This window comes from Pterocles gutturalis, unplaced genomic scaffold (genome assembly GCF_000699245.1).
Source record: "Pterocles gutturalis isolate BGI_N339 unplaced genomic scaffold, ASM69924v1 scaffold10828, whole genome shotgun sequence".
Classification (NCBI taxonomy): Eukaryota; Metazoa; Chordata; class Aves; order Pterocliformes; family Pteroclidae; genus Pterocles; species Pterocles gutturalis.
This window is the reverse complement of record NW_010120518.1, coordinates 50,391-74,812: the sequence shown is the minus strand read 5'-3', so window position 1 is coordinate 74,812 and position 24,422 is coordinate 50,391. Positions and strand designations below refer to the sequence as shown.

Below are 24,422 nucleotides of genomic sequence, written 5' to 3'. Positions count from 1 at the left end.
CAGGATAAAGCTGTGTCAGGAAGTGGTATAGAATTAGTGAATAAGATTCTAGAAAAAGGAACTGCATACAGTTACATTTATACATTTAATAAAGGCTGAATGTGACAATTAAGAAAGGTCAGTACCCTTAAGGAAGCAGGACAGACAGATAGGGAGAGGTGGAACTAGTTATTTTTGCATTAAGGAAACATGCTAAAATATTCATTGTCTTTATCTGCAGTCAAGAGATGGTTTTTGTGTAACAAAAATACCTTTAACCTTTTAAAGACATCACACAAATGCATCCAATCAAGTTCCTATGTCCAGAAAGAAGGCACTCAAGCATCTGTTTATTACTGTAACTTTTCTACTGTCACCATAAAAAACTCTAAAATTTACTAATCTTTACAGCAATTCCTGATACTATTTTTTCCCACTATTATAATTACTTCAAATCCAGCATAGAATTCATGAGTTCTTTCATGCAGGTCCTCATCCGATGAGACTGAAGGCACAGAACTATTTTGCAAAGGGGATCTGGGACATAAAGCTGCTCTTTGAACACAGGAGAAAATTCACCCTGAGCAAAGGGCCAGAACAATGCCCATGCATCGGTTAAGCCTTAAAATAAGATTTAATTATGAATTTTATGATCCACTGGCTACGCACTGGTCTTGTTATAGTGCTGCTTTTCTTCTTCACCCTCATCACCTTTCCAACAAAGACAGGAAAACCAGATTGTAACTTTTGGCAGCAGTATGCTTTCTAATAATGCTGATCCTGAACCAGTTATGTGACACAATGTCTAAAGCATCCTTATAATTTGTATACTGTACTCACATGCATCAACCACATGCTTTGCATTTGCACCTGGTTCTTTTCAATTTATTGCTGTACTTTTGCATTTTTCATTACCGAATTCTGCCCCTCCACATCAAAAAAACAAAGGCAAAACTAGGTGTGATTTACCTTATTACAATTTTTAGAAACTTGGCAAAGAGCACTGCTTGACATACTGTCCTTATCTGGCATTCCTAAAAAAAGAATACAGAAAATAAATACATACTGTACATTCTTTAAGTAACATTGGAGATATTTATCAATAGAACAGGGAATTGGAGGGTTCAATACTTTAATAACATGCACATTAATCTATGATTAATTTATGATTTATTCAGACAATAGTTTTCTCTTGTGAACACAAAAAAGACAAAAAGATAACTTGCGTAAATACTATAAACAGCTTGCTAAACATAGTACTTTCTCACAACTTAACATTTGAAGTATGTATACAGGAATTATTCATGTTTTGTCATTTAACATTATCTGTGTTTCAGTACCTGAAAGTCAAATGTGACACTGAGTTTGCACTAACTCACATTGCTATGCTATGCTATGCTATTGTTTCACAACTAGAACATATTGAACACATAACATATGGGACAAAATATGCAGGTGCAATTGCCAGCTATTGTCCTGGTTGGTATCTAAATAAACCTCTGCCAACTAAATAAAAGTACCTTGATTTACAGAAGTGATGAGTTCCAAAGGCTGCCCTTGGATTCCTGTCTACAGCACTATTCCATAGTTTGACAGCTTCTCATGAGGCAGAAACATACTCAAATGTATTTAGCTATGCAACTAAGGTCAGACAGCAGCATGTTTACTGCAGGCTGTCTGCCCAAGCAGTAACCTAGCTTCTCAAGCAGGTCGTGTAGCCCGCCCTAACTGAAAAGAATAAGCCACTTTTTGTTATATTTCTTTTACTAGCAGGACTCATGGCTACATTCCATGGAATTCACGTACCACCTATAACCAGTTCAATGTTACGTGACATCATATAGCATGCTTTAGTCAACAGGTCTGGCTCATAGTGCAGATTTGTGCACAGCTCTGTGTACACTTGTATACAGTTGGGAATGCAGTTAGGCAAGTTCCAAAGTATTTCCTGCTATATGCAGTATTAATACAGTCGTAATACTGAACTGAATTTAACATTTAAATTCCAACACCCTAAACCAGAGGACTCTAATCTTCCCCTTTCTTCTCTTTTTTCTAACATCTGACGTCCATTTTCTCATACTTACTGTCATTGTTGGAGCCTGTTTCCATAACTCCATAAGGAGGAGTGAGAAGTCCAGACATATACTGTCGATATTTCTGAAAGATAGTGATGCACATTCAGTCAGGTACAGATGTGTAAAGCCATTCAATGGATGATGTGGTATTTACATTTGTGCGTCTGCTGCCTTGTGCTTCGTAAGCAAACAAGCAATCTGAAGCAGTCAGACATGTCTTTACTCTTTAATGCTACAAGGCCTGCTTTCTTGACTGGAACACACTGCCTTTATTTTAACAAAAGTTGTGCTGAAACAGTGCCCTCCTTCATCTTCCCCAAAGCATGACTTTGAGGGTTCTATATTGCACTTAGTTGTGCTATTTCCCATAAAGGCTGTTTTAAAGCTCATTTGAAATTACACCACTCAGCTGAACTCAAACTAGAAAGCTACTTTATTGTAGAGATGAAGACAAGGCAGTTCACTAAGGATGCATGAGAACCATGTACCACTAGTATTTTGGTGTCAGATTTGAAATATACAGGATTTAGTGCAAAAATTCCAAACATTTCATTCCAAGACACTAAGTTTGGTCTTCAGAAAATACAAGGTTATGAAATACACAAACCCAGCACCTCACATTATGTGTGTGTTATACACACACACACACACACACACACAGAAACGGTATTATCAGATGAAACTTCGTAACTGTAAAAATAAAGTCCCTTGTACCACTGTAAACTACATAATTGTAACTAATGTCAGTAACTGGTATTTTTATTCAGTGAATGCTGGTGACATGATCAATAAAGTTCAAAGACCTGTTTAGGGCTTAAGAAATTCACAGAAGCTAAAAAGTAACACCAAAGGAAAAAAAATGTCCTTTTATCAAATACAAATAATTCAATGAATAAGTGACACGTTTTTGTTTTCAATCATGCTGTATTACTGTCATGCTTAAGGGTAAACAATTATTCCCTTTTGGAACTGTCAGAAAACAAGCTTGTGCAACAAGGATGCTGATGATCAGCGTAAATAACGTGTCATGCAGTCCTTAGGGTGTGCAGTGAGCTGAATGTGAACAACCAACCAGATGAAATTCATGTAGTTTTCAACTAAGCACACATAATAATTGAGACAGAAAATTTCCCTCATAGTACAATTTTAAAGTTCTATCCTTTGCTCTATGGAGACGTTCAGATGTATTCATTTTTAGAATTTTGTCTGCTGGACTTTAACACATGCTTGAATTATCCTCTTAACATTTATTTTTTTTGGAAATTGATATGAAAATATCATCAACTCTAGCACTAAAGACTGAATGTCTTGCATTCTAAATAATAACAAAAACTACAAAGATTACATTAATCTTTATAATCCAATCCTATTTTTAGATAAACTATTACATCCTAAAGCTTAGTAACATATTATTTAAGTCTCACCCATAATCCAACTGAAAATTCATAGCAGCAAAACTATGTTATATCCCTGGTCAGTTACACAAAACAAATGCTAATCCATTTGAGGATAAAACTCTCCTATTTTATTTCCCAAACCATTCACTTTCTCAAACTCTACATCCAGTCCTATGCCTGGAACTCAGCAAGAGGAAAAATGTGAGAAACAATTATTTCCTCAGTTCAACTAGTAAATCACATACATAAAACAAAGGGAAAACTCATTTCTGTTGGCCAAATGAAAGAAAAGGAAAGTATGTCACAAGGGGTTGAAATAACATTTTATTCAAACAGTGGATAAACATTTTGTTTTACCTTCTACAGAGTTTGGTCTTGAAATGTGATTTAGAAATTGAAATGTTTCATTTGGGATATGATAAAATCAGATTTGATAGGGTTTTTTTCTTTTCTTCTTCCTCACTATTCAGATGATATTAGTTTCTTTGTTCTGTTTTTCCCAAAATAGCATTTTCCCAGAAATACATTATTAGTCCACATTTAATCCACCTTGATAAGAAACTTGAATTGTAGGAAGAAAGCAATTTTCTCTTTTATTTCCTATACAACGTCCACAGTCATCATACACTGCATGGCAGTTTCCCTTTCAATTAATTCTCTAATACTTTTCCTGATTATTCTTCTCACAAAACGAAACAGAGAACACACCATATAACTTCCAAAAAATTTGGGGGTCTAGCTTAACAAAAATACCTACAGGCAGAATAAGCCAGAATTGCTAACAAGACTTTAAAGGAGGCACCTAACCCCATTCAGCCACACCTCATGCTCAGGATGCCAAAGCCCACCAGGAACAAAAACAGAGTGCTGACTCTGTCATCTTCCACATGAAGGTCCCACGCTGCCCTGGATGTGCAGGAGTCTGACACAGCACGCCCAGTGAGCAGTCTTGCATGTGAAGGCGTTCAGGCAGCATTACCAGAAGAGGCACTAATTCAAGACATGCCCTCAGAAAGCTCACTTGTTCAGAGTCCTCCAGGGGGCCTCTACATAAATGAAACAACCTTCTACATCTGGATATCTGGAGGGAAGGATGATATGATTGCCTACACATGGTCTCCCATGAAGATACCTCGGTGAGGTGCAGACTGACATAGGAGGTATAATTTACACGTGAAATTGTGTCACCGCATCAGCCAAACTAAATATCAAGGGACACTTATTTGTCAAGAAGTCACAGAAATCTAAGTATCCAAATAAAGATGTAAGTAACTGGATAAAGATTCACAGTATCACATTGAGTAATGAAGTTCCAGGCATGAGACTTCTCAAAGCTGAGATAATGAGGAAAACACAATATTGACTGTGAGACCTGTCCTGTTACCATAATGTCTGTAAACGAAAAGAAAATGCAATAAGTTAAATCATACTGGTAGGTGGCATTGAAAATAATCCTGAAGATTAACAGGCTAAATATTTATAAAAGGCTTTAAAAAAATGTATTCCACTGGTGGTATGAACTCTGGAAAGGCTTTCCTTATGAAAGAAAACAACAGCTATCAAATCATCATAAGCTTGTTTATTACCAGAAGTCTTCAAGTTCCATAAATCCTACATGACAGCAGGTTTTAAAAATACATTCAGTGACCTATTCACTCTGTCTTCAGATTTCTACTGATTTATAAACTCTATCACGCAACAGCTGAAAGATCAGACGCTTCCTGCATCTAATCTGACAGCACGAGTAATAAAGACAGTATTTTTTCTTCCAGTTACTGACCACCTCACATCCATGCAGTGGTGAAAATTAACACGACCTTTTCAGCCACTGATATAGCCTAAAGCACAAAACAGCGCTGACAAGGAACAGTTGGGGGTGGGAGAAAAGGAAGAAAGAGAATCACACGCTTGCCTTACTGGGGAGGTGCTGTGGGTGAATTTTCATACCAACAGTTTTTAAGGCCACTCATTGTCAGGCTTTTCAGTGTGTTCCTTCACATGCTCTTATTTAGACTTTATTCACAGCTCGCTGCAGTTAGTCTCAGAGGTTTTAATGACTACAACTGATCTTCTACTCTGTGAACATAACCTGGTATATTTTTATATGCTAACTTTTAGAAAGGCAATTACTATAATTCTGATGCAAGCTTTCTCTAAATTCCTTACAAATTTTTCTAGTGTACATAAGGTATATAAAATGTATTTGTAGTTTGTCCCTTCTCTTCTGCTGCAGGTACTGAAGAGTTAATACCTGCTTAAAGGGAAAGAAGGAACACAAAAGAGATCTATACAATAAAAACACTCCAAAACAAGACAGGTAGATGTGAAGAAAATAGATGAGCTTTTGACATCTTCCACGTGCATTGTGTAGTAAAACCACAGTACTCTAACAGGAAAGACTCAGGACTGATGAAGGAAGACCTCCTGGGTATAAAGCTTTGAACACAGGTTCCACACCAGATACTCCCCCAGCTGTGGCACTTCTCCAGTCAGCAAAGAGTATCTGATGGACTGTGTAACAAGGACCCAGGTAGTGATGGTTTGTAGCACTAGGGAGTCAAGTCAGGCTTCTGATGCTTCACCACCCCAAGGTAAACCTACATGTGGCCAGATACTAGGAAGTGAGTGTCACGTAACATTGGAGAAGGTTTGTAGCACCTCAACAGCTGCTTGGTTGGATACATGAGCTCTCTCTTTCACCTCCTCTTTCTCTCCCACTTACAATCTCAACCACAGTTGTCACTTTTAACCAGATACACTTCTGCTGCCTCCTGTTCTGCCTACCATTGGCAGTAGAGAAGGTGACAAGGCAGAGCCTGCATTACTTGCAGACTTGTGAGTAACACAGAATAATTCATTTCAGTTAGAGAAATCCTAGGCCAAACATTAAGGTGCCCTTTCCACACTTGCTTTTCAAAACCTTGTGTAACTATTCTATCAGATGTTGTTATTTTGACTATTACCTGAGTTCTGCAATCCTCCTGTACTAGCTGTCCACACTGCTGCAATAGTTTCTCTCGGGGAATACATGCTGTAGCCTGACAACATGGGCCAGCTTCTCTATTTTCTTTTGAAAATAAATAATTGATTATTGATGCTCTCAGTACAACTCTGTTCTTCCTCTAAGCTGACTACGCCAGCCGCACCATTTTGGTAATGAACCACCTCCCTTGTGAGCATTACTCACAAGGGTGCGTCACTCCCATGGTGTATTGTTTCTTCTTCTCTTTTCTCCAGAACAATAGGGAGAAATGTGAAAGAGCCCCTGAAGATCTCTGGACCCTCTCTTCACCCATCAAACTGAGGAGAGATTGCTGTCCCAAAGTCTAGACCTTTGCTTCTAGATCTGATGCTCCAAAGATTGCTCTTCACTGAACTAACTGACAGGTAAATCTCAGGTCATCTGCCTGCTATCTGTTAGTGTTTTCCAATAAAAAGTGCCTAAGGTTCTTACAGAACTTCACAGAAAACAAAACAAAACAAAACCCAAAAAAACCTCCCAAAAACCCAACAAAACCCAAAAACTAAACCAACCCTGATAATCATATTCATAGTTGTTTTTTTACACAAATCTTGTTACAAATGGGAAACCAAACAACACACTTGCTATTGCCCAATAGTATGTGCTAAGACCCACAGAAGACTCTGGCATAATTCTGATTTCAGATACTGACTTCAAACTATAGAATAGTTTGGGTTGGAAAGGATCTTAAAGATCAACTAGTTCCAACCCCCCTGCCATAGGCAGGGACACCTCCCACTAGCCCAGGTTGCTCAAAGCCTCATCCAGCCTGGCCTTGAACACCTCCAGGGATGGGGCATCCACAGCTTCTCTGGGCAACCTGTGCCACTACTTAGCACGTTCACAAATTAGTAAGCATATTTATTCTGAGCAAGCTCAATCAGAAAATGTCCATACATTTCAGGTCAATGCCACTTAACTGGAAATCACAAAAAGGACGTGACCCATGGCTGTTTAACACCTGAATAGCAAATCATTGCTTGAAGCTGGTGCTTCACTCTAGAAAACTAAGTATCCTGTCTATACTAAATACGTGCCTTTGTCATTCACAGAATATATATACTCATTGTCACAGTATAGGCAAGAGAACAGAACTGAGGTATTTCTAAAGGAAGGATAAAAAGAAATCAGGAAAAAATAATCCTACAATAACGAAAACATATCTTTATGTATTATGGGAAAACAGAAAATAAACCATGTGAAGATCTTACCATGACTCTACTGAACAGAGCCTGTTTTGTATACGACAGTCTATCAAGTCATTAAAATGAGATAGACAAGGCCTGAAATAGCAGAAGTGAAGTACCATTTAGTCATATTTAGATAAAACACAGGAAATGCCTGTACTGAAATTGCTGAATCCTGATCCTAGAATTAGTATAGTTTACATAATAGCAGATGAATCTGCATCTTTTCCATTTATTTACCTATTTACCATCTTTTGAATGTTTCTGCATGGCTCTAATCAACTCTGCTTTATATTTTATCTGATCTCTTTGCTTTGGAGGTTTATGTTTTCCTGTCACTTTTCCACTTAAATCAATTTATCATACTTGATAAGCTCTGTGTGCAGAATTTGCTTGATCACTGAATCTCCTTGAGTCTTAGTCGAAAAGAGAAATACACCCAGCTCCCTGAAATCATGCCAAATAGCAGGCTTGGCTACCAGATAGAAACCCGAAGATAAGACTGCACTGCAAAAAATCAAATCCAAGGAAACTAGAGCATAAGCAGTGATTAAACAAATTACACAGCCTATTCTGCTCCATCTAATTTAAATATAGAAATGACATAATGCAGCCCTCCGATTCTGTCTCCTAGAGGCATCCACTCAGGAAATGCAGTTGGGTGGAGACAAGACTTGGTTGGGAGGGGTGGGAAAGGTTGCATACACTTAAAAGAGGACAAAGAAAATAGGTAAAGTGGAACAAACAGTCCATTTGATTTATGTGTTTTCTTTTACTACACTTGTGTAATCATAGAATAGATAATGTATTCATAGGAAAAAAATGTAACAATTTAACCACCTTTACTGTGAAGTTCAAGTTTCTAAAAGTGGCTGAAAAAGAACATTATACAATCCCATATTTACTTTTTCACAGTGATATCTGTGTTGAATTTGTTCACTTTACAATCAGATGATGTCAATGACTGTCAGCGGTAGTGCTTCAAACTCAATACAAGATCAGAAAATCAAGCTGTGCTCTTCTTTCTTTCCCTTTCATTATCACTTGTAGGAGAGAGGCAGCAAATCACACCTTAGCTGGAATTTTCTGAATTATGTAAGTGGCAGAACAGAACCTCACTCCTCTTCAAACTGTTCTTTGACACTAAATATTGTAAACCTGCATCTTTATTAGCAAAGCCAGTGGACATGTCTCAAAAACAAAGAGCAGAACAATTAAGAAGAAGGTACCATTTTAGCATAATTTTTCTTACCACTACATCCAACCTTTAAACCTACATTGACAGCACTCAGATCAAGCTAAGTCTGGCATCATTCTCATGGGTCGTGCAAAAGGGAAATCTGTTCCAAGAACAATTTCCTAAAGTTCTGGGGACAAAATACTACTTTTTACCCTCAGGCAGTCACACCTGTTTTCAGAAGTGTATCTTAACGAGGGGAGAAGCAAAGATGTGCTCTTTCAAGTGAGCTCAGTTTGGGCATGCTGTGCAAGATGACAGTGTACAAGGAAGCTCACAGACAGGTAATATGAAACTCGCCAATACAGGATGAGGCTGGATTTGTTCAGCTCCTCATCTGGGCAGCTATGGGCTGCCTCATACACTATTTCTTCCATATGGTATGCCTCGCTGAACTGATCTTTAGCATTTCTCTGGAGCAGAGCTTCAGCTGAGACAAAAGGTCACACCAGGAAGACATTCATGTTTGTAAAGTGCTTTGACAGAATGGTAAATTCTGTAATTGCAGCAACATACGTGTCTTGATTCTGATCACATATCTTAATCTGCAGGCCAAGCAAAAAGCAAGGATTGTGTGTACTAGAGAAGTCAGAAGTCAACAAGAGCCTCTAAACCAAGTTACTGTTCCACCCTGAGATTGCCACCTTACACATACAGAAGGCCTGATATACATGACAAACATATTTTGGCATGAATGTTATGAAAAATGCTTCATATGAAGAAATGTATGTGGAACCACATATGTACCACCAAGACAGAGAAAAGCTGCAAACCTTCTAGCATCAGCTGTGCTCTGACACAGCGGGTTGAAGTCATGCTCCTCTGTAGCGAAATTCTGTAAGGTCATCACAAGGTCTGTTCAGTACTCAAGTCCTAAAAATAGGTTTTAAGTGCAACTTAAATGACACACTGGCCTTATGTTGACACTGTGTGCACCAGTGGCTTTATTCATTGTTCATAAACAGCTTCTTTTCTTCCCTCCCCTTGTATTTTTTTTACAAGGAGATTTGAAACAAATAAAGAAAAAGCAAAATGGTGAGCTGATCTTTAACTCTGCTTTTCATATTTACAACCTCTAAGCACAGAAGTACGTAGGTCTAGAAACTTGTTTTCATCTGGAACGAAACTCTGGGTTAAATATTAATTCCTCCATAATCAATATAAACCTATTAATGTGTTCAGTGGGGTCAGTCTAACACTGTGCTTTTGCTTCTCACAGAAACAAGCACAAATCAACTTCCAATACTCTTCTAATATTAAAGGCTTCCTTTTCATGGACAATTCCTCAGAGTGACAGTTTCTACTCAATTGTGCCTAAAAATAATGAGGATACTTCATAAAAGCAACTGACATCATCCACCTGGAGTTGTGCAAAGCCTTTGACGCTGTCCCGGATTACATCCCTGTCTCTATAAACTGGAGAGACATGGATTTGATGGAATGACCACTCGGTGGATAAGGAGTTGGCTAGATGGTTGCACTCAAAGGGTTGTGGTCAATGGCTCAACGTCCAAGTGGAGACCAGCAACGAGAGGCATCCACAGGGGTTGGTATGGGGACCAGTGTTGTTTAACATCTTTGTTGGAGACATGGACAGCGGGATATAGTGCACCTTCAGCAAGTTTGCTGATGACACCAAGCTGTGTGGTGTGGATGACATTCTGGAGGGAAGTGATGCCATCCAGAGGGACCTGGACAGGCTGGAGAGGTGGGCCCGTGCAAACCTCATGAAGTTCAACAAGGCCAAGTTTAAGGTCCTGCACGTGGGTCGGGGCAATCCCAAGCACAAATACAGGCTGGGCGGAGAACAGATTAAGAGCAGCCCTGAGGAAAAGGACTTGGGGATGTTGACTGCTGAGAAGCTCAACGTGACCCAGCAATGTGGGCTTGCAGCCCAGAAAGCCAACCGTGTCCTGGGCTGCATCAAAAGAAGCATCAGCATCAGGTCAAGGGAGGTGATTCTCCCCCACTACTCTACTCTCGTGAGACCCCACCTGGAGTATTGCATCCAGCTCTGGGGCCCCCAACGTAAAAAAAGACACGGACCTGTTGGAACGAGTTCAGAGGAGAGACACAAAGATGGTCAAAAAGCCTTTGTTTTCTATTTATTTCATTTTTTGAATGGGAGTTTTTTTCACAGTACAATATATAATCACAAAAAATGGTCCCCTTGATTTTCATTCCTCATTATCAGCCTTCATTCTCACTATGATCTATCATGTTATCTATCATCAAGATTAAAAGAGCATTTGAAATACGCAGCTGGGCACAGTAATGAAGATACACTGTAAATTTTCTTAAGTGGAAACAATAGTAAAGATATATTAAGGCTGAACCTACACATAACCAAAAGAGAAAAATGAAACAAGAAGAGCATGAAAAAAAATGGAGAAAACTCACAAGATAATGAAGGGTATAGTACTGAACGACACTGAATAATAATCCTCCCAGAAAAAGAAAGAGAGGTGGAAGGAGAAGCATATACCATCATATCAGTCTCCTCTGTCCAGCAGAGCCCTGAAATCAGCTTGACTGGCATCCAGCTTTGCTAAGTTCTACACACAAAAAGAAAGGTCAGAACCTGTCTCTCCCTCCTCTTGCGCAGAAAGGCTCACAGTACCCTCAGAGGCAGGATGCAAGCAGGCAAGTGGCACAACACAAAAGGTGCAGAACAGCACAAATTAACTAAATACAAGAAGAGGATGTTTCACCAGGGATTTTTGTTCAAATAAAGCAAGTAAGATTATATGAGAGCATGAGGTAACTGAGAACAAGAAGTTCTTTGCAACTTTGGCATCCATTGTAGGACAGACCTCCAAAGGCTGAAACCAAAATGCCTTAGGAAACACTCTTCCATCTGAAAGAATTACATTTGTTACATGCTTGCACTAAAGCTATACCACCAATAAGGGATGCAACCAATAAAGGAATTGAGCCAACACTATCCCAAACAGAGGTTTAATTAGACATAACTAGATTCAAAGAGACACAGTTATTACTATTAAGTTTACATGGAAGGACCACACAAATGATGATGATGGAAGACTGTAGACAATCAACTGTAAGAGAAAGAGAAAGGGCGTTGCTGAAGATTCACTAACAGACCATTAAACTTGGCCATATACCACATATGCAACAACACAGCAGTTCTGTGAGGCAATTTGGCAAGGAAATTCCACACCTGAGGGGCAATGAGGAAAGCAGATTCCTGCACTGAGAATCCTCCAAACACAATTTGCCAAGCCCAAGCATCCAAAACCTGCCAGCTCAAATGCCCAAGCACTGGCCTCTCAGCGAGAGACAACTTCTGTCAAACTGTCTAAAAGATGCTCTCAGTGAAACATTCCTAGCACTTGGTTTGCCATTCTGAAAGACCTGGCTGTTCAAAGTATATTCTAAAACTTGCACTTGATTTTAAATTTATCTATTTGATAGCAAGCTCACTAGGTTCTGAATCATTTTTTTTTAACTTCTATGTTTCTGTTCCACTTGGGCAAACAGACATTTCTTCTGGGTACCCCCTCACACATGGCTAAAATTAATTTCATTAGCATATTGAAATCTCAACCTAACCCACTAGATGGATATGTTTAATACAGCCAGGACATACAGAAAATCATTGATTTTGAAAGTAAAACAACTTTCTAGTCCATTGCTTTCAATTGTTCACTTCTTAGTGAATTTCCTGCTTCTTCTTTATGGAATCATGTTTTATTTGTTTGCTTAAAGAATGACAAAAAGGTACTAAAATAAATAAGTCAGGCTGTGCTGGGGAGGCCCCACCACCTGCTTCTCGTGAACCCTGCCTGTTCTTGTTCCAAACCCATTGGAAACGATGTATTACATGGGATAATATTTACACAAAGCAAACAGCAGTACTAGATAAATACGCTGCTTTTACATGGAGAGCAAACTAAATTGGTTTTCAGTAGAGTAGGAAACATAACAGTGCACAATATTACTGCACTATGATTTTAAATAATTTCTGTAGATTATCAAATGAAGACGAATGCATTTTACTGCACCAGTACATTTTGAAAATTCAAAGAGACTCAATGAGGACATTACAAAAATCTTTTTAAAAGGTCTTGCTAGGAGCAAGCAGTAAACAACCCTGGCTCTGGCCATTGAGCAGCAGCTGAGAGAAGAGAGCATCTTGTCCACTTATCTTTCTGTACATTTCTCTTACACTGAACAGTCCCTAATAATTTTCCCAACCTTCTCATTAAAAGCATACCCAAACAAAGTTTAATTGTTGTTTGTGTTATAATTGTGGCCACCATGTGCCAGACCTCCTGTACTCAGCTACGGGTACAAAGACTCTGTTTTTCTGGTCTGCTTTCCCAATGAAATGTAACCACTTTGCCTGGCAGGAAACTCTTCCCTTTTCTCCCTCTTCTCAGTAAATTTTTATTTCAGTGGAAAAACTTTAAGCAAATATGAGATAGTGCTCAAATAACATCCTAGAAGCTAGATAAAAATTAGTGATAGGAGCGAGGTTCCAAATACAGTGTCACTGCTAAGGGAAAAGAGAGCAGCACTCTTTGTCACCCCCTTCACTGGGTAACAGCCAGCTGACCAGTCTGTACACACACGCACCGGCTGGCTCATCCCCGCAGGTATAACTTCAAACGCCACATATATTGTCCACTATCAAGTAGATACATCGTGGAAGTTATAGTAAGTACTGGTAGCAGGAAAGAGAAAAAATGAAAAGGAAATAAGCTTTTCCAGTCCTTACACTCACAGAAAAACTCTTCAATCATTTTCATTGGCTGTTATTATATTTACAACCTAAACTTATTTTGCAACCTCAATTCTTATTATTAGCAATTCTTCTAAGTGTTTTCATTATGACCACACACTGATGTTCTAAAGTTGCCTTTTTTCAGGTTTTTATGGACACCAGTATTGAAGGTGCTAAGCATACAAAAGAGGCAGCTCTGGCTTGGAATGCATTGCTATCGCCTGCTGCTACAGTCGTGAAAAATACACATGGGCACTCTTATACACTCCTGATAGAAGAGAGGCAGGTTTTACTGAGAAGTAATCTGCTATACTTGACCCTTTTTCTGACAGCAAGAAGAATTATTAATTCTTGAAGCAAGTGTACTGCTATGCTGGGATGAGACTTTCAGTCCCTCTAGAAGATAACACGAGGTCATTGGTAATATTAGAGTTAGAACTCTTCTTAACTGAAGGGCTAACTAATTTGCAACTATCTACACTTCAGTCTATTTTTGTAGGGCTCTTTCTCTGTCATGAAGCAAGACAGACAAAGCTTGTTATTGCCACTTTGATACTGTGTATCAATTCACCGTTCAAATAAAGTCTTTATATAGAATATGCAGTAAAATAAGATACAGCATGAGTCACACTGCAAGAGTCCATGCTTCTCGAGTGTTATAAGGCACCAGAGGAATCAAATGACTTGCATATGAGAACAAGGCATCATCCAGCAAGCCACAAGTGTAATTATAGAACAGCCTGTAAGAAAGGTTTCATTAACAGAGAGGAAAAGCTGCCTTCACATCTAAATCCCCTTCACATAATTCTTCTGTTAACTTACAACTCTAAAACCATATTAGAGACAAATTTTGCAAACCATATTGCAATAAAAATAAAACACACTGGAAATCAGTATTTTTTCCTTTTTTTTTTTTTTTCTCCCACATGGTAACTGCTGTTTATCTGATCTCTCTTCCTTTGAAAGTACTGAGGGGAATTCAGTGTTACAGATAAGGAAGCTGTACATATATGCCTAACCGCATGTTTTCAGTTTACAAGTATTCCCTTACATATTGCTAGCTGCTTTTTTAGGGAGCATCACAGAATGCAATTTTAGTATTACACTGTTTCTTCAGTTTTATAAACTTCAGATTTCTGTGAAAATCTTGACATCTTTTAGATAAGATAGCCACTGTAATCTCTGTCTTTTATATAAGATTATTATTTGCATAGCTCCTGTGGAGTTAAAGTCCCTTATATATACCCGTGTTGGAATGGATCCTCAGCTGATATAAATTAACAGTTTCACTGGCTTCAGCAGAACTGATTTGTATTTGTTGATCTGTTCCTACAGCACTAATGATCATCCATCTTCCCACAGGAAGGTGTATTGTCCAGTAACTAGTACTGAAGACTAGATCTCAGGAGATCTCTGCCTTATTCCCAAGTATGTCACTCACTCACCACAACTGATACTTGAACTAAAACCAATTCAATCTGGGAAATGTGAAGTCTGACTACCCTGTAGCCTTAAGGAGATTTTCTGTTCATTTCTGCAGTGGGAAATTTCATCCTTGGGAAGGGCCACATGCAGACAGCCTGCATTCCAGCTGCCTCCCAGCCCTCTCCTATTCCCAGGCTCTGCTGCATTGCCTCACCAACAGGGAACAGGACAAGCACAGGACTTAAAAGGCCCCCACCACAGCCTTGATGCTACAGAAAAATCACATAACAATTTCAGAAACTGTTTTCACCTCCAAACTTCAAGAAATCACAGTAGGTTCCAAAAGCAGTAAACAAAACCTCTATGAGATCGGTATGACATACTCTTGCCACTGTCTTCAAAAAAACCTGGTGGTGTTTTCTCATGGCAAAATCACAAAGTTTTCACATCACCGGTATCACCTCAGTTGAGCAAGCTTGACAGGTATTACAAATCTGACATGATTAGAAAGAGCAGTGTAAACAGGCCTGCAGACCTACTGAATGACTGCACTGCCCAGCGAGCATCAGCAGTGCTAGCTAGCTTCAGATAGAGCTGGAGCTTCCTACAAACAGAAACAAGTGGGAAAATCCAGACATGAGAAAAACGTGGTAGTGCCTGAATACTTAACAGGGAATCATCTGTCAACAACAGCATGGATCAAATCTAGCCTATTAAAAAGGAAAATTGATACAAGTGTCCAAAGGTGCTATTTTAATAAAGAAGTGAGCAAAAAAGAGTAGATGTAAAATTAACTAAGATGCAAGCAAGATCAACACTGCCAGCACAGACAGAAACTCTGCCTCAAGACAGAAACTAAGGGTCTGATGCACCAATCTGTTACTTCAATTTCATGCCAGTGTGACTTTTTTACATGAGATGTAAAACTCAAATAATGTTCATATACCAGGTTAATTAAAGCAACAGAGACTTAATTCAGGAGAGGTTTACAGAGTGCATACTAGTAGCAGAAGGAGATGATGGTGACCAGAAAAGCTGTTTCAAGCTACCAGAAGATGAAAGGCAAAAGTGACAAGATTTTGCATTCAGGTGACACTTTCTTTGTTGAAGCAGCAGTCCCAGTAGAGAAGTTGATAGTCTTTTCTCTAACTTGCACAGAGCAAAATTTTATCTAGATCTCTCACCATTGCCCTAAACTGCACAAAGAACAGCAACACACAGGCATATAGACAACTCTGAAAGTTGCTCTATCTAGTAGAAAATGCTACAAAGAGCCTGGCCCAAATCATCTCTGAATTTATCAGTATGTTTTAGAAGTTTCTGAAAGACAAAAGATGTATCCTCTTAGAACTATAATTCTCAGTGTCACGTGTGTTGCTTACTAATGAGAATTAATACTATGCTTGATGTGTTCCTTTATGGTTCTCTTCTCATGCCTCGCAGCAGAATGGCCAAATCCCTGCAGCTACAGCATCCAGAGGCCAGTTTTGTGGTGGCCCCTGGTCATGCAGCCAAGGTTGTACTCTCTTCCGTTCGGTTTGCAGACAATGGCCAACCAGCTGCTCCCCAGCACCTTACAGGAAAAAACCATAGGCCAAGTAGAAAGAACCTGCAGGCCAGGCGTGGCCAGTTGGGCATCAGGGGTATTCATGAGGGACTCTTTAACTTGAAATTTATAATCCGTGCATCACCATCCCTGTGAACACAGCCCTGTGGGATGCTACTGAATTAAGTGCTTAATATTTGCAAAATGCTTCAAGATATGTAGATTAAGGAACCCACAGAAGTGCTAACCAAAATAATATTATTCTGACCTTGCGTTCCTTCAGGAATAGACAGACAAACACTACAGCACGTAATTGGGCTGACACCTCTTTAAATATAGATGAATAGAGCTCTCCTGAGATTCTCATCAGTGTCAGTAAATGTATGTACAAAGAACTACTTATTTGATTATTTTACAATACAAAACCCCATGCACACATCCACAATGATTATATATTCAGTACACTCCCTTTAATGTCAGTACATCAACTGTGTTTCAGTTGAGATTTAGCATTCATCATCACATTCAGGCAAGTTTTGTCTTGCCTTCTCATCTCCCACACTTGATCTGCCTCTTTAAACCTGGCATTTCTAGCAGTCTCTCCCAGCTAGGTTTTAAAAGTAGATTATTCTTCTCTCTGCTCAATAAGCAGGAGAAGAGTATATAATTTCCCATTTAAAGTACAACATCTGGCACTGTAGAAAGAACCACTGCAAACCTTACCAAGGCAGCAGAAAATAATAGCTGAAAATCCTGCTGCATGGAAAATGGCTCTGCAGCACTGGCTATAAAACCCATTACATATTATATGAAAGGTTAGCAGATTTCCTGGCAGAATATAGTACAGTACGTGGGATTTGACTGCTATATAGAAACATAGCACTGAGAGAGAGACAGACTTCCATCACACACTAAGTGTTGAACCTCAATCTGCTTTTCTCTGCACTAAATAAAAAATGTCAAGAGAAATCTGCCAAGAGTCTACACTTCCTACTGTTAATATTTTGAGTGATAGCCTACACAAAGCATCTGCAACAAAATAACCTTCCCTATTTAACTGGCAAACAAGCTCAGGATACAAAATTTCCCAAAGCACCAGAATGACTTAAGCAACCTTGCTCCATTTATAGCAACGACTTAGGCATTTCAGAAACTATGCAGCACTGACATTCAGTGGCCCCAGGGACAGAACTGGAAGATATTTAAGCATTCAGAGACACAGTTATCTAAGCACTGGCCCTCTTAACAATCCTACAAGAAGCACAAGACAACTTGGGACTTCTGTGTGAGGTTATGAACTCCCATCTTTACCAAGCCTCCAACTCCAGTAAGAGGGTTATCATACGAAGATGACCCTCTACTCAAATCATGGAGAAGTTCACCTTTGCGAAGACAGCACACGACAAGGGCATGCAAGTGCCAGTGGGGACTGGGCAGGGAGTGATCTCACAGTAGCATTAGAAGTTTCTAACGCTGCAGAAGATGAGGCATTTGGTGGTTCACGCAGTTGTCCGAGCAGAAAGCAGACTGCCTGAATCAGAGGCCCAGTTAGGCAAGGAAACTTGTTTTCCATTTTGCACACTGGTAGACATCCCTTCCTTGTGGCCTCCAGAGCGCACAAGTAGGATGAGAGGGCATTTGTCTTCCAGTGACTTATATTGCTTGAACTTCCCTGTTAATAAAGCAATGTTGCTTTCCAAAACTTTCCATAAAATTCTAGCTCTTGTCTGTCAACACTCAAATGCCACGTGCTCCCTGAAGAAGCAAACTCTTCAGGAGGAGTCTGGAAAGAAAATACCTGAGCCCATGGAGCCTAGACAACTGTCAGGTCGTTTTACAGCCCCTGTCTGCAAAAGCACTGCCTAACTGGGAATCAAACACCTAGAAAAACCTGTCCTATGCATCTGTGGAAATAATAGCCAAAATTAACTTGGAATGTTGCCATGCACTTACGTAAGGTTATGACACGATGTGGTTACTTGTCGGTACTGATATTTATTGAAGTGGAATAAAGTGCTATTCATGAGCTAAAAGCCAACCCAATGTTTTATTCAGAATTAAAATGCTTTTTCCAAAGAGGATGGCTTTTCCAAAGTGGTCAGCACTGGGCCAATTCTGTTTCCTTTAATGTCAGAGGAGGCTTCTGAAAACAGCAGCTCTAATTTGGACCATTATGCTGGCTGTTCAGGGCAACTCCGGTCTGGCAAGCCAGCACTGTCTCCCTGGGAGATGAATATGGCTAAGGGTAAGCAAGCAAGCTGGCACAAAAACAGGAGCTTGGGTGCAAGGGCAACTAGGGATTGACAAGGCTCTCCTGGCTAACTGGAAAAGGTTTTCCCATTGAGAGTAAAATGGGGAAAAGTCAGAGAAACTCTGTTATGATAAACTACATTTCAGAAGCATTCTGCACAGAGGACAGCCACAACCACCAGTGAAAGACCAGTAGGAATTTCAATTATAATTCCATTATAAGTAAAAAAATTTGTCCAATAGCTTTATAGAGACGACATATATTCCTCTCAGGCCTCCATTCAGTCCAAATTCAACACAACATACTGGGAGTCTAAACATTTTTATTACACCAATAATTTAATCTACCATGCGCATTTTTAAAAAATATATTTTCACAGAGCTATTTCTATTGTTGCACACTATTATAATTTAAATTACAAGGGTACATAATACATACAGCTCATACTGAGTTCAAATTGTTAATGCTAAAGAAAATTAGGTACAATTGCATATGTCTCATTACCAGGCCATATGACACACCCTAGAAATTTCCAGGAGGAGCAGCCCTACAAAGATGATGACAGCTAGTCCACTGTGTCTGGGGCATTGCTGCCCAACAGTGAGGTCAGCCCAGATTCAAAATGTTTCTGTGATGTTTCAAAATATATCTTGCAGATCACCGGAAAACCCATTCCTGGCTCTTCAGTGTCCTCGTAAGACATGACAGAAATCACCAATATTAGTAAAACCAAAGCTACTGGCTAAAATCGAGGAGTCCTAAGAGAGGAGTGCCCTTGGGATGAACCCACCGAGACTTTCGTGTTAGCCATACAAGTCATCACAGCTGCACTTTTTTTTAACCTTGAAACTATAAATAAAAGTTGTAACAAAACATTTTTGGAGATGTTCTTTTCCTCCTAACATAGTAAGGGCTACTTCAACAAAGATCTCAAATGCTAAGCTTTGATTCAGGTACAACTCTATCTAATGTACTCTTCAAGGAGTTCAAGTCAATAATGGATGCAGCTATTCAATACCACACTCTTGCAATCCTCTTGTACCTTCTTCCCTCCCTCCTGCACTCTATTCTTCATTAGTTTCTAATTACCTACATTCCCAGCTTTAAAACTTTGTAGGAGGCACTGATGATATTGAGTGGCACCACATGATGTTACTCTGTCTATAAATCTCTTTTCTTGGAATTCCCCTTCTGAAGAACCAGTGCAAATGCAGATTACATCCAACTCCTTCACACATTCCCAGGCAGTTCATGGCTGTTGGCCGTGGTCCCACAACACAAAGCGTTCAACGCATCAACGGCCTATGCCTTGACAGCTGTTGGCTTTCACACCTGTGCCCAACATGTCATCTTCTTCGCCAGGTCTGCAAAGACTGGGGAGGGGGCCCTACTGCGAGCAGGGACCAGTGAACAGATGAGGGTCTTTCAGAAATTGTTGCAGAGTCACGAAAGGATAGCGAGAAGGGGGCAAGGCAAATCTTGAGACAATATTAATCTCTTTCTGACATGAGAAAATAGCCACATTTTTCTGCAGAAGACCAGTTAGACATTTACAAAAATAACCAAAGCACACTATAAAGCTCTAAAAAAGCAACAGAGCACTTGGTTTTGCTTTCCAATGTTACAATAAGTTGTTTTTACATCTCATATATAACATTTTAGCAGTCTTCCAACAGAAACAAAAAAGATGCACAGGTATGCACATACTGCATATATTCCATTCCACACTGCATTTCAGAATATCTCACTGAAGCAATCTAATTAATATCAGCCAGAAAAGAAAAATTTAATAAGGTGATTCAAGATCTATTTGCATAATCTTTCTTCTCATTAAAAATAATGGTGCCTTTTCCACTGAAAGAAAAGCTAAAACAGTTGACTCCGGTCCGCTCTGAATTTGCATGCAATGTCTGGTTCTCTCCAACTGTACAAAGATGAATACACAGATTAGTCAACCATTTCCAATTGTTTTTCTTCCAGATCATGGAGCACGTAGAAAAAAAATCTGACTGCAGCTGGCACCACTACTCTTTGGCCTGTCCACAGGGCAGAGAGAATCTAAGTACTAGAGGTTGCCTGCATATGTCACTTCTATCAATCTTTCTGGCTTGAAAGAGGGTACTTTGGAAATAACAGTAGCCCTTCAGGCTTTGTTCTTTCATTTGAAAATACTTTCTGCTGTTCTTTTCCTACTAAGAAGTCAGCAGCCAACTACTGATAAAAGAAAATTAGTCAAAGACCTTTGCAGGAGCCCCATGCTGACCCAGTAAGACTCAAAGAGACTGCTTCTGGGAGCCCTTTGTGTCTTAGTTCTCACAAGCTGTTACATCAGATTACATTACTTAAAGAAGCAAAGATAGCAACATCAAACTCATACACATCAAATGGGACAGTTGCTTCTCTTTACAAAGTGCTATCAAGACTTTCAAACTCAATACTAAAACTAAACAGATTCAAGCTATGCTTTCCTTGTCTTGATACCCCAATTCCATGGTATTTTCCAGTAGAATGATACAGTGTTAAGAGTTCCAGGAGTGTATTTAGGTAACTGTACAATAAGTCTACTCATTATTTTCCTCTCTGTACTGACTGTCCTAGAGTCTTCTTTGAGCATATAATCATATCTAAAGATTTGGCTGTTCTTTTGATCCACTGGAGTATTAAAATGGAGAGGCATTTGGTCTCCAAGCCCTTTTGAGGGCAGATTTTATCAGCAGCCATTCACTGGAGTTAATAAAGAAAGCAGTAGGGAAAAAGAAGCAGGCAAAAAGAATGGTGCAGTAGCTGCATGGGTCACACATACAGCCACCTCTAAGATGACCACAAGCCTAACATCCTGGTTTTGGTGTGGGGCTGCCCAGGTCAGGACCTGGGGTTTTATCTCACGTTTTAGAGCATGTCCTCTTCCTCATATCCAGAGAGGAAATTTAAACTGAATATGTGGATCCATCTGGGGATTTAGTCATCTTCAGACTATCTCTAAGAATAAACATAGTAATGAATTTATCTAAAAATCAACTAACTCCTCACCCTCCCTTGCAGTTCCTCCTGAAGCATTCACTGAATAATTTGCCAATTAAAGACTAGACAGTCCATAAGTTTGCCAGTCATTCATTTACAAAAGGACACAGGGCACCCATTTTAATGCTGCAGTCACATTTTAATCAAATGTTCATCCTTAGAGGTCTTTGAAGGGAGACGACAAGCCCATTCTTAAAATAACTTTTTTGCTTTAATAGTGAACAGGTCAAAAGAGAATGCAGCAGGCAAGTCACGGATTAAATAGTACCTTCAACAAATAGGACTCAGCAACATCAAGCAAGAGTCAGAAAGCACAAGCTGAGGGGATGGGATAGTAATCAGGACATGCATTAACTTTTAAAATTTGCCATTGTCCAATTGTTTTTGGATAGCGTGCATGACAGCGCAGGTCATCCACTGGAGCTGGCACCTTCAGACTAGGGGCTGCAAAAGCTCAATGCCTCCTTGCAGTAGAAGTTCCAAGAGGAAATGTGACTTGATCTAATTTTGGAATCTGGAAAAAAGACAAACATCAGGAAGGAAGTTTAAAAATATTTGGAAAAAAGTCCTTTCAAAGAAAAAGGAAACTCAAACCAGATAAATTCAAATAGCAGTACGTCAGCATCAAACTGCAAGTGACGTCTCTTTGGAAACAGCACATAAGGATTGCTCGTCCCTCTCTGGAACATTTTTGACAAGGAGCAGGAAGTCACTACTATCTTTGGATGGGTTTAGCGCAGCGGTTTCCAGTTGTCCCTGTGTGTACTGGTACTGCAGTTGTCCATTTGTGTCCAACACACATTAAACTTTCTGAGTTAGGTCTGCACAGAGCTCCATACACCCTCACTTCAGTTTCAGACACTCCTATCTATAGAACAACCTTTGAAACAGAAGTCTGGAATACTCCAGACCCCATGGATGATCAAAGCTAACAGACAGGAGATCTGCTAAGAAAAAGAATTATAACAAAGGAAACTACTTTCAGGTTTTTGGCATAACGACATGAACCCCTAATTCCACATGAATTTTCACATGAATTTTTCAGTACTGTGAATACATCCACTATGGGTTTCTGCAGGACTGCTTAGGCCAATAGGGAGTACTTGATAAAGCCTCACCCATGCCTTTGTGGAAGATCAGGATCACCTCAGTCAGCTTCCCTGATTCACCTGGTAAATATATTCTCTATGGGACTAGTTTGCTGAGTCAATTCATCATTTAACTTGTTGAGTTTTTAAAAATTCTTGGGTCACAGAGAAATGAAATGAAGACTTTATTAGCTAACTCTCAGTTGTAGGAGAGTAAATCCTCATTATGCACTAAAATGATCTAATTTACACTACAGTGATTTTCAGATGGGTGAATGGACACATGTTTGCCCCACAATGACTCCAGAGAGAAAAGGTTTCCTCCCATTATCACTTTGTTCTCTCCTCTTCCTCCCTCCCACCCCTCTTTTCTCTGACAGCTCTGTAAACAGTACAGAAATTATTTTGAGCCTGTGGAAAGGGGGAGAACGGTAGTAAGCAGGGCAAAGAAGGTTACCACCTCCTCATTCCACCATCTCTCCTCCTCCTGCACAGTGGCAAGCCAAACTACAACAGTAGAGTCAGAGGAAGGAAAAGGAACAACATAAAGCAACTGAAAAAACACCCATCCTGAAAATGCTGGTTTTCAAGGAAGGTCTGAAAAGTTAGAATTGCCAAGCATAACTGAACAGAAAAGAATTCCAACTAGTCTTTCTAAAACGAAAGAACATTGGCTCTAGGCTCTTCTCCCTCGAAGTGTATGAGGTGGGTACAAGGGTCAATGAGATTTCAAATATAAGGAGGGGGAAAAAAGATCCATATACCAACCTTCTTCCATACCACCGTTGCTAAATTTTAAGTGCAACTTCTCCTATGAATGTATTCTATAAATTTCAGACATTTTTTGTATACCAAAAGACAGTCTATCCTAAAACACCTCTTTTGCTCCAATATGCCCCAATACTCTCTACTGTTATCAATTTTGAATTCATAAACTAAACAAGCCCCAGCTGGGCAAATAATGAGCACAGACAGCACTGTAGGAAGTGGTTATTTATACTAAATCAACCCTCAAACAGCCTCATATCCTCTTTCTTGGAATCAACGTAGTGCTGGAATTTCACATTTCAGCAATACAACCTATGTCTTCACCACAAGTGCTAATTATAGAGAGCTCAGATGCCGCTTCTTTTTTTAAAGCAGTTTACCATTGTTCTCATACAGTCTAGCATTGCCAACTCACCTATGTTTTCAGCTGAGTAAAGTATCCCACACTTCCTGACCTGAGCTGCTACGCAGTATTGCTGTATGGTCTTTCAGGGAACGTAGTAGTGAAGCCCATCTGTATTCACATTTCTGCATTGCCAAAGTTCTGTGCAACCATGGTACAGTCAGTCTGTTAATTTTCCCTTTGACAGTACTAAATCTCTGCATCTGTAAAACACTTTGGGATCCCTGACAAAGAAGGATTCTATATAAAGGTCAGATTAGTAACTTTCTTCTT

General features: G+C 39.5%; 1 protein-coding gene across 1 annotated transcript in view; it reads right to left on the bottom strand.

The window, feature by feature from the left end:
• RAPGEF4 (Rap guanine nucleotide exchange factor (GEF) 4) overlaps positions 1–24,422 on the bottom strand; it is a gene marked incomplete at both ends in the record, with an annotated part of 127,994 nt that overhangs the window by 65,371 nt on the left and 38,201 nt on the right. The window contains 2 exons of the mRNA XM_010076937.1: positions 996–1,013; positions 2,067–2,139. Coding sequence (XP_010075239.1) covers positions 996–1,013; positions 2,067–2,139 — 91 coding nt within the window. The remainder of the gene's footprint in view (positions 1–995; positions 1,014–2,066; positions 2,140–24,422) is intronic.